Source organism: Cyprinodon variegatus, unplaced genomic scaffold (assembly GCF_000732505.1).
Source record: "Cyprinodon variegatus isolate N-32 unplaced genomic scaffold, C_variegatus-1.0 Scaffold104, whole genome shotgun sequence".
Taxonomy (NCBI): domain Eukaryota; kingdom Metazoa; phylum Chordata; class Actinopteri; order Cyprinodontiformes; family Cyprinodontidae; genus Cyprinodon; species Cyprinodon variegatus.
In genome coordinates this window covers 817675-829231 of record NW_015150557.1, presented here as the reverse complement: position 1 = coordinate 829231, position 11557 = coordinate 817675, and the positions used below count along the sequence as shown (strand labels likewise).

The 11557-nt window shown below is 37.5% G+C and overlaps 1 protein-coding gene across 1 annotated transcript; it reads left to right on the top strand.

Annotated features, from left to right (window-relative positions):
• The first annotated feature begins 668 nt into the window (after window positions 1–668).
• On the top strand, window positions 669–9078 carry znf451 (zinc finger protein 451). Its single transcript, XM_015374467.1, has 13 exons — window positions 669–777; window positions 1326–1387; window positions 1674–1757; window positions 1838–1951; window positions 2976–3087; window positions 3644–3794; window positions 3874–4000; window positions 4075–4234; window positions 4362–4509; window positions 5759–7254; window positions 7329–7400; window positions 7683–7760; window positions 8954–9078. Exons 2-13 carry the CDS (start codon window positions 1331–1333, stop codon window positions 8992–8994), a joined length of 2640 nt encoding a protein of 879 aa, XP_015229953.1. The 5' UTR covers window positions 669–777; window positions 1326–1330; the 3' UTR covers window positions 8995–9078.
• Window positions 9079–11557: the final 2479 nt, after the last annotated feature.

The following is an 11557-nucleotide window of genomic DNA, read 5'->3' as shown; positions in this document are numbered from 1 at the left end:
AAAAATCATAATAATGATTAAACAGTTGGCAAAACTAATAGCCTACTATTACTACTACTACCAATTAATGATATCCAGCCTTATCCGTTCCAACCTATACTTTCCCACTATTTGCCTGTTCATATTTTTTTATTTAGACTGTTTATTCAATTTTGCATACTTCAACATTAGATTCTTCTGTGCCGCCTGTCTTGTTCACACAAATCAGGCTGCCCTGGCACTTAAGATGAAAGTTAGCCTCCATTAGTCATCCACATTTGTTTGATTTCTTTGCCATTATTTGTATACAAAATATTGAATATTATACATCTTGTATATCTTTTCTTGAATCTGATCGCATCCCCTAATTACTTATTATAGGGCTAGTCGAGCCTAAATACATTACGTCATTATCTATAACTTCTACCCATTTTAATTCCACTATTATTGGTAATAATTCTCTCGTGTACCTCCCACATGCTTTATCTGTTATTCTTTTTTATTTCATCCTGTGTTAATATAAAAGCTGTGCCCACTCTATCATTTACTATTTTGAAGCATTTGTATAAATTACAGTATGTTCTGAATATTCTTTTTATACAACTGTCCACCTTTTACAATCTAGCTCCCTATGGATTCTGAAAAACAAGACACCCGCCTGTTCGGCACATACTGCTGTCAAAAAGAAGCGCACGATCTACTCGTGACGTAGGCAGAGTTGTCTAGCGGCATTTACGTTGGTTTGGAGTTTTGTAGAAGCTAACCACCAACAGTGTGAGAGTCACGAGAGGACATTTGGTAAGCTGGTTATACGTTTTATTGTCATATTAATATGATAAGCGTTGCAAAAGCCAAGCTGTTTTGTTGCTGGGAAGGTTGGCAAATTCGAGTCGTTGATGCAGTTGGCAAGTAGCTAGCATAACGTTAGCCTACGGGAAGTGTGCTGTGCTCCGAGCGTTTATCCAAGCTTTCACTGCTTATGAAGTTTTTAAGCTAGTGATTAGCAGTGGCATATATCAACGTTCTAACTATGATTATGTAAAATATATTTAAAACATGGATTTAGTCAACGAAATGTATTTAGCCTTATTTTACAACCAGTTCAGGTAGCACTTGAACGTTGCACATTGCGCGCGAGCTTTCGTCCGCCCTCTGCTGTTTGTAGGTTGTATTACAATAACACTGATTTTAAATGTTCGACACTGATTTGCCTTGATTTTTCACAGCTGCTCCAACGCTACATACCCCGGTGTTGTTATATATATTATGTAAACAATCTGGATGATTTTCCAACGTCAGTGTTTCTAATTTTCCTCCCCCATTTTTTTTTCTTCTTCCTCTCACAGGCTAAATGTCTTCACCAACCCAAGTAGAAGATGATGAGCTGGAAGATGTGGAGTTTGTATCGGTGAGTTGTGTTTAGCTTTTAAGATCGCAGCAGTTTCCAATGTTGTCTACTTTAAATTTTTATTTTTTTTACTTTTTCATTTATTTCAAGATTTTGAAAAAAAAAATATTTCTCAAATAATCTGGATCATCCATCCATTTTCTGACATGCTTAATCCCAAGTGGGATTAATAATCTGGATCATTGAATCCAAAATCACTCCACATAAATAAAGCATGAAACACTACCACATTGATCCTGAATATAGTTCTACTTTGCTAAGTTGCTAACTGTGTTTTTAATTTTAGGAGGGTCCTTTAAATCAAGTGCTTGAATGCATTGACCTGCTGAGTGACAGTGAGGATGATGGATGCTCATCAGTGGAAGACATGGTGAGTGGCTAAAGGCCATCTGTTTAGAAAAGAAAGCACAAATAAAACTTTGTAACTTTGGTTATTTTTTTCATCTCTAGCTTGAAGACAAAATCAGTCGTCATAAAGCTCATGTAACGTCTACACTTGACAGACTGGCAGATAAGGTAGCCCAGGAGAAAAAAGAGAGAGCAGCTAAATTTAGAGCATTTAAGGTAAGGCTTTAGAATTTTCTGCAAAGTCCAAAACTGTATCTTAAAAACTCTACAAGGACTGTGAAAGAATACAAATGTTACTGCGAGGGATTCATACATCTTAAATGTGACATCTTGTGATGAGACTTTACAACCTGAACACTGTATTACATTATGTTTTTGGGGGTCTTATATAGATAGTGGAAGGACAATAGTGCAAATGTTTAAGTGTTTTTACAGTTCATTCTAAAAACTGTGTTGTCCAATGACTTTGAATCGGGGCAAGTATATGTATCATGTTGAATTTTCCTCATGTCCATGGTTTTATACCACTTTATATATTTATGGCATTAAATGGCATTAAACAAAATACAATGAAGTCAGAGGTTGCTGATAAGGTGATATAAAGTGGAAAAAATATTCAGGGTGTTGAAGTATATTCAGTGCATATTCAATGAACATTATATCACTAGTGACATGAACTTAATTTTCTTTCTCCTTCAGATAATGTTGTTTAGCGCCAAGAATATAAATCTGTTACCTCAACCAAAAGTTTACATTACCTTCTTTCCTAATTCTTGGGGATTTATCATGAATACAAACAAATAGAATTTAAACATGATTGAAATGGCAACATGCTATAAACAACCACGTTTCATTTTAGTTGTTAATGTTTTTCAGTATTGCAAAAATTAGAATTAACAGCTTTTTCTGATTGGTTGCCTGTTTTTATTGTGATGAAGAAAGTCACAAACATTGCCCCCCAGTGGCCAAGGCAGGGAAAGCATAAAACTTGCTTAACTTGAACAACAATGCTGCATGTTTTATCCTATTAAATATTAGCGTTCTGCTTTCTGTCTCAGTTTTTTCTGCTGAGTTTGATTTATTGTTTGTTTACTTCATAATGGGACGGTGCATATTAATCATCATGAGTACATCATGTAAACTACCGTGTAAATATGCCAGGTTTAACCACTACGGCTCATTTTCATCTGTAGTCCAATATCCTAATTAATGTACTAATATTGCTTTTTTTTTTTTTCAGGAAAAACAAATTTTACAAAAAGCTCATGGGCAGCAAGAGCTGGCTGGTTCGTCAACAAATGGCGTGTCCATTGAAGCAAAGCGCTGTGTGGACATGTGGTTGAGGATGCCAGGTGAATTATGGAGGATATTCGCAACTTTTTGTGCTTGTAATAACTTTTACAGAACTGGGTTGATATTTCTCTAAACTAGGGCTGCAACTAACAATTATTTTAATCTGTAGATATTTTTTTTCGGTTAATGAATTAATAATCGATTAATAATCCCATAGCCAAAGATTCTTTAAAGAAGACCTTTTATGAAGTTAAAACTGGTGAAACTCAAACTTTTCCACTTCTGGATAGAGTATTTTGATGGAGAAAATTATTATTTTTCATCTTAAATGCAAAACGTCTATATATTTTTTACAATTTTTGTATAATTACTGCTCTAAGTGACTTGCTCTGACAGTTAAAGGCATGTTTTAGAGTCTCTATACTCCAGTTAACGATTAATCGATTATTAAATAAGTTGATCGTTATTTCAATAATCAATTAATCTGATTAATTGTTTCAGCCCTACTCTAAACTAAAATGTCTAATTACCTGCTGAGATTTCACATGGTACTAAAGATGTCCTCAAGTAAAAGCAGCTGAGACTCATCTTGCGTCTCATCTTACATCTATTTAGGCCTTAAGCCCGGAGTGATCAGCACTGGCTCAGGAAGGAGACGCACTCAAGCTGCTTTCCCGACAACCAGTTCAAGCAGCCACACATGTCCAGTTATTAACTGTGGACGTGTTTACGAGAACATCTCCCTCCTTGATGGGCACTTGAAGCGGTAATCTCAGCTCTTGGTCATGGCAGTGTTTTTTTGTAGGGTTTACCGTGTCATGAAGATGTTTTGTGCTGATGTGCAGGTTTGATCACTCCCCATGTGACCCAGCGATTCACCTTAGAGGAAGTCCGTCCGAGTTCTTCGCTTGCGTTGCCTGCGGTCTCTGCTTTCAGACCAAAGAAGAATGGAAACGACATATTGAATCCAAGGTCTGTTTTCAAGAAGGAAGAGATTTCATTGGCTGTGGAGGTTAAGTTGATCAATTTTAACTTTTATTTTCTAGATAAGCTCATATAGCAGTGATAATCACAGCTCTGATCAGACATATCAGAGGATTGTGTGCTTTGCTTGTCCTGCTTGCTTCCTCATCTTCAACTTACGAGACGAGTGTCTTCAGCACATGTCTGACAAAAACCACTTCACTGAGTCTCTCATCATGACAGGTGAGCTTCAATGAGTCCATTAAGAACCAACAATATTTCTCTTAATGATGAATATTTGTTGTATTTTTCTATACTTTGTGTGATCCTTCCTTGATGAATTGTTCATTCTGTTGCTTCTGTGTCAAAGAAAGCAAAGGAAGAGCGCGGCCAGTTCCCGTCCCACAACATGCAAAGAATCGTCTAGTTTCTTTGTGTAAGGATGTTCCATTCAAGGTCCGCTGTTCCTTATGCCACCAAGTGCTGATTTCACATCAAACGGCTCAAGCTCACTTTAAGTAGGTTTCATTATAACTTTATCCTGTCTGTATATGCTTTGCCTCTGAGAAGTGTTCATATATTTTTGAATTTCAGTTGCTTTTTGTCATGTTACAGTCACATACGTCGACGTATTCTAAGTGATACGCACATACTGAAGCATAATTGTGAAGTAGAAAGACTACCTTTTATTGCACATGCAGCTGAGATTCTCTTAGGCTTTGTCTCTATCAGTTTGCACATCTCTGGATCTCGTGGCAGGTTCTGTTTCATGTCTGGGTTGGTAAGCAGTCTGCCATACTCCTTTTCACAGGAGGTATTAAACGTTGCCATGTGAGATGATAACAGTTTATTATGTTCTTTTTCTCCATTTAAAATCTGCAGCTTTATTCCTGCCCTGTCTGCTGTTTCTTCTATCCCAACAATGTTGATCATTAAGAAAAGTTCTATTTATGCCAAAATCAAATTAAACACCCAGTTTGCTTTTAAAGCTAGTTGGTTCATTTAGATTTTATTTAGCGGTATTGAAGTTAGTTAGCCATTTTTAACTTATAAATGCTTATAACTTTATTTTCATGCATTACTTTGTATGGCTGTAACAGGTTTTGGGCCCACAATGGGGGCTCTTAACCAACCAAATATGACTAAAGACCAAAGATTTGGACTCTTTGAACTGAAGGCGCTAACGAAAAAGAGCAGTTTTAGTAGTTTTTCTGTGCTTTAAAAAAAATGTAATTTCTGGATAGAATTTCTGCAAAAATATAAGACAACAATTCTTTCAAGGAAAATTGTGTAACTTTTAGGCACCACGTGAGGTAGACCTTTAACCTTTAAGCTTAGCCCTCCTGAGGGCCACTGGGGAAATTGTGGCGTTAAAAAATTAACCACTTTCCCTCCAGCTTTTAGTCTCTGATATCAGAAGTTTTTGGACCCGCTGATTGAGAAGTCATGGAGGTACTAGTAAATAAATGCCCACATTCAACCCTCTAGATTAAACCCTAAATCAGAGAACCAAAAATATGTTTGATCTGGTAAGAGTCATTTTTATTGCCAAACAAATTATATATATAAAAAAAAAAAATTAGTAGAATCAGTTGGCAAGATTAAAGATGGCTGCCTGGTTTTTACTGACCCCTGTGTTTTCAAAAGAAGTCCTGTTTAAGTGCAATAACATCTGTGGCTGTAATATAACAGATGAGGAGTATTTAAAGGAGAGTAAATATTTTTGAATGGCGCTGCGAATTAATGTTCTCTTTTTTTCTCTTTTAGTGTGCACTGCAGGCAAGGCTGTGCTGTGGCCAAGTCTGACAAAACCATCGTGGACGTTATGAAACAGCTTCAAGTACGAGGCCAATGCCTCCTCTGCTCTAAGGTGTTTCTCAGCCAGGCTGAAATTGAAAGGCACAAAGACTCCACGCTACATGAGGTTGAGGTCAATCAGACCGTGGCCAAGGCGCTCCTTCAGTACAGCAGGTTTGCTGAGATTCAGCAAACTCAGGAGAGAGCAGAGGCCCAGGAGAAAAGAGCATCATATGGCCACGAGGTTGCTTTTAAAAAAAGAAACAAAGGAAGGAGTAACCACAGCGAATCTCCAACCAAACGGCAAAGATTGAGTCCTAGCGTGAGTGCCGACGGCAGCAGGGCTTCAGCGATGGCTTGGCTCTGTGAATGTGGCCTGCAGTTCTCTGAGGAGGCCAACGCCACTCATCATCTACTGGCCGCAAACCAGATTTTCCATCAGTGTGGCGTTTGTGGCAAACACATGGGGGAGTCTTCAGTCACCCGCCTGCATATGAGCCGCTTCCATGGGGGGGCGCACCTCTCCAACTTCCTTTTCTTCTGCCGCAAGTGCAAAGTGGAAATGCCCCGGATTGAAGACATCTTGCTACACGTGTCAGAAGTCCACAGAGGGCACACCTACCTCACAGAGAAGGAGGTTCCCCTCCATCTGGATGCCAAACCTTCCACTAGCATTGGGGCCGACTTGCCCTCACGCTCCGCACCTAAATGGCAGCGTGACGCAGTGGAGACCCAGCATTCGACAGCAGGGCAAACATGGATGTGCAGAATGTGCGAAGATGTCTTTGACTCGGAAGCGTCTGTCTTCAAACACTGCAGCGACGTTAGCAGTCACAGCTTTCAGAGATTCGTCTGCGGACACTGCCCCCAAAAGTTCTTCAAGGAATCCACCGTACGGCGGCACTGCATGAATGAGCATGACGGGCAGATAAAGAGCTCCTACTTCTGCGGCCTCTGCGACAGCATGCAGCTTGACACCGAGGATGAGTTCATGGAGCACTACAGGAAGGTTCACAGTAAGGACTACTACTGTATGGATGAGCCAGAAGATGTTCAGCCATCTGCTACTGAGGAAACTGATCAGCACTCATGCTCATGTATGGGTGGGGGAGGAGTCAAAGAGGAGAAGAAAGCCGTTTATACTCGATGCATGAGGAATCTAGCTGCAGAGGGAAGGTGTCAGTATGTGTGCGCTCCTTGCAGTGTGTCTCTGCCATCTTACGCACAGATGAAGGCCCACATCCACACAAAGCACGCAGCCTTGAACCTGGACAAGACTTTTGACGTAATATGCCAAGAGTGCCAGGAGAGTTTCAGCGGCGTGCCGAGGTTCCATAAACATTATCATTCCCTGCACTGCAGACTGGAACCGTGCCTGAGCTCCAGGGAAATGACGGGGGAGACGAAACCAGAACCTAAAACTGTAAAAATAATACAAGCTGTCGAGATCAAACCAGGAAGTGATGGTAAATCAGTTACAAAGTCGTGTTTATTAACATAGTTTCTGCAGGCTTTTAATCTGGATTTATGTTTTATGCAGAGATTGAAGATGAAACGCTGGTGAAGATTTTAAACACCAGTAGAGCCACTGATGAGGGAGAAGCACCTGAAGGTAAATAACCAATAGATGTTAAAGCAGCCAATTAAATAGGAGGGAGCAATACATATTTAGATTGCTATAAATCTGTACAAGACTATTTTTAATGATCCATCTTTCTGTCTATGATTTATTTTTTTCGAATAAACTAAAAGTTCTAGTTTTAATTAATCACTATTAATCACTCAAAAATGTTCTGTTTGTTTAAGACATTTCGATGCTTAGGATGTGAAAATAACCATTAACTTAACCGGGTAATTAGCCCACATCTTTATAATTAACTCTGTTTTATTCCAGATCAAGCAGATGAGGAAATGCAGCATGTGCTTTCTTTAAGTGCAGAAGAAGCAAGAGAGTCAACTACAGAGTCTGCTGGTATGAATTCACGAGACTAAGCTTGTTATTACAATGTAGTGTGTATTTTCCTATTAGAACCGTTATATACTGTTGATAGGTTCTGTCAATTACGGTTTTACTTAGTTTCTGTATGAATACCTGACATAATGATATGGGTGTGGCGGCTAGTGGGCATAGAGCTTGGAATCCTGAGGTTGTGAGGTCGAAACCCACTCCCACAGACTGCCACTCTGGGTCTATGAGCAAGACCCTTAACCCTTGATTGCGCCCTACAATGGCAGCCCACTGCTCCCCAAGGCGATGGGTTAAATGCAGAGGTAAATTTCTCCAATGTGAGATCAATAAAGTTCAATTATATTATTATTATTATTATACCCTAATGTTGATGCAGCAGTTAGCTGAAGGGAGTTTATTTAAAAAGTATTGTCTGCTTTTCCACTGACCTGAATCCCATAAGAGTCTATTTGACTCTTTGGGGGAAAACAGTCCTGGCTGCTTTAGTATGGATTTAGTGGAAAGCTCTCTGCAAAGCCATTACATAAAGGCAGAATGCTTTTATGTCTAAATGTTACCAGTTAGTTCCTCCTGTTTTGTATTTTACAAAAACCATCCATGAACCACAGATTATATTCACTTAAGTACTGTGTATCTTTAATCGTTTTAAACTTTGTTTAGAAATACTATCCCGGCTTCCTGCTTTGTTTTTCTAAAGTTAAAGAATGTTTTATTTTTATCACGTAGTTAACTTTTTGTGGTTTATTTAACGTGGATGCTGAGGTAAACTGCTTTGGTTGTTCTAGTTTCCTGTCAAGATTCAACAATAGAACTAAAGGAAGGAACAGAAGCTTCCTAAATCCTGCTGCTGCATTCGTACTTGCTTATAAAACGTTTTTAAAGAACTGAAAGGGAACTGTTTTATGAAGTTAGAAAAATGTCCCCTCTAAAAGTCATGCATATATTTATTGATGTAAAGTCTAAAGTTTGTTGTCCATTGCACCTGAAAATCAATACAAGCTATTTATGATTGAACTAATTATGGTTTTAAATTAAAGTAATGCTATTCTGTCAAAAAGCCCACTGATGTTCACTAAGGCTTTAAGTTAACAGGTGTGCAAAGTTAAAAAATGGATTCATTATAAGATATTGCCTTTTTTGTTGTTTTTCTGTTTAATAAATCATAATCTTGCTTTTCTGTTTTTTTTATCTTACAGATTTGGAAGAAGCTCTAAAAAGAAGTCTATTAGAATTCTAGGTACTTTAAACTCTGCTTTAATGACACACAGAGAGACATGTTTTGTACCTGTTCCAGTCTGATTTAATAAATAAATGATTTCTGTTTTACATTTACATCTGTTCTCATCTGTTCTCTGTTTAACATCATAAGTTACGTCTCCATCCTGTAGCGGACTGGTTGCATGTTTTTGAAGCAGGCTGCTTTTTACCTAGACTTCTACTGCAAAGAGTGAAGCACTTTGGTGTGTTGACATGTGGGCTATAGATGGCATCGGTGACACTGGGAGATTCCTCGGTTGGTCTTGTGACCACATTCTTGACTATTTTCACATCTCAAGTCTCAGGTTCCCTTTAAGAAGAGGAAAAGTATCTCATTTTTTTTTCTTCTGCCATTAAGTTAGTGTTAGTAAAAAAAAGGGTTAAAAAAATTGGAAACAAATTTACCCATATAGGATTTACACCCCAGTTTTATATTTGTCTATGTATTTTTAGGATTTGGCATTAATAAGAGACACAGCCAAGACCCTGAACACATCTAGAAAAGGTAGAATTGATTGGACAATGGATGGAGCTAAATACATGAACATTTATTAGTTTACTTATTTGGCTGCAACAGAGGAGTTGAAGCCAGAAGTCCACCATCCTGCAGAAGAGAATTCAGAAATGACCAGTATGGGATTGTTTATATCAGCAGCGTCCAAGTCCAGAGCTTCTATCCTGCAAATTATAGGTGCTTCCCTGCTGCAATGCATCTTGATTAAATGGCTGAATTTTCCCATCAGCAGAAAGGCTTATATAAAAGTTGCAGAGACCATTAATCAAAACATGTTCATTTTTTATGAAGTTGTGATAGATGTAAATTGAGAGTATATGTGATTATTCTTGGAAAAATGAAAGTCATTGATACAGCCTGGTATTTTGCAACAATTTAAAAACAAAATTCTCAATTTACAACAATAGGTGTAATTTTTAGTCTAGCTAAAATCTAGGGAGACATGCACCCAAAACAGCTGCAAAAACAGGTTTCTCCTTCACATGGATTTTAATACAGATGCAGACGCCTCAGATTTGTATTTGTAAAAAAGGCTAATGACAATTATGTGCTAATATATTTCAATTACCGGTAACAGTGGTGTGAAAAGTACTTACTTGTTACTTAAGTAAGTGTATAGATACTGCTGTTCAAAAACACTCTGGTTAAAGTTGAAGTATCAACTTGACCTCTTTAATCAAGTAAAAGTGAAAAAGTATGTGCTCCAAAAACTACTTAAAGTATAAAAGTATAAAGTAACATTTAAAACAAAAAAACAGCCAGATGCCACTATATGAGTTGAAAGCTCAATTTTTCAACTATTTCGAAAAATTCTTTGAGATAGGACCAAGGATGAGGGAGGTCAAGGGAGGTCTCGCCTGTGTCCGACATTTCAACATCTTTTTCTGAATCCGACATTGTAGCATGGCATAGACAATTCACGTTTGCCGTTTTAAGAACACCTGCTTGCTTCTGATGATTTCCTTTGGCGTCAGCACAAATTAACTAATCAATGAGTGTTTGCGTTATATGACTCATCCATTTACACTAGTTTTCACTAGATGTGGATGGCACCAATGATCTGCATTGGATCGCGCACATGACGTGAAATAAATGTTTGTAAACATTAAACCGAAGCCAAGAATAACGAGTAACGTTTGTTTTAAAAATATAAGGAATAGAAAGTACAGATACTTGTGGGAAAATATAATGAGTAGAAGTCACTAGTAGAAAGAATAATAAGTAATGGAATAAAGAATAGATACAGTGTACTTAAGTACAGTGACAAATTATTTGTACTTCTTTACTTGACCCCTTTGTCAATGAATGAATGTTTGTGATTAAGTTGCAATGTGAAAATAGATTCTTTTGAAATTAAACTTGAATAACGATTACCTTTTATCAATAAATATTTCAAAACAAAATATGTATACGGTAGGCTTAAAATAGTGTAAGGTTAAATTTTCACCCTGTTTTGCATCATACCACACCAACAGAAGGGTAGCCAGAACATTTTTGTAAGGGTGGCCAGGCATTAACCAATGTACACTGGAGCGTGGCCTAAGGCGGATAGGCGCCAGAACCTCAGTCAAGCTACACTGTTTCAACAGGAAAATTAACTAGCAAAATATCCATATTTTCTAAATAAAGACAAACTATACTTTCCTACAGCCTTTGCTAAAAAGAAGACGCATATATTTAAATATCCGTGCTTTCTAAATATAAGGTATAGCGGATAAAATTCTTTCAGTTTTGAGTTCTGGGGTGTCAGTTTTTTCCATTGTCATTGTATCTATAAACATTCTGCATAAAATTAATTGAATATCTTATATCTAAGCACTAATATCTACATAAATTGATTATTTGATAAGTTTTTATTAAAATTGTTATTTATCCATGATTTCACTGAAGACACTCATTTAACTTGCAGAGAAACATTTTCTGTTTACCCCAAAAAACACAAAATCTAGTTCTGAAAAGAGCTTCTGTATTTATCATCTTTGATGTTAGTATTTCAGTGTGTATAATTAAACACAAAAAATCTAAATGT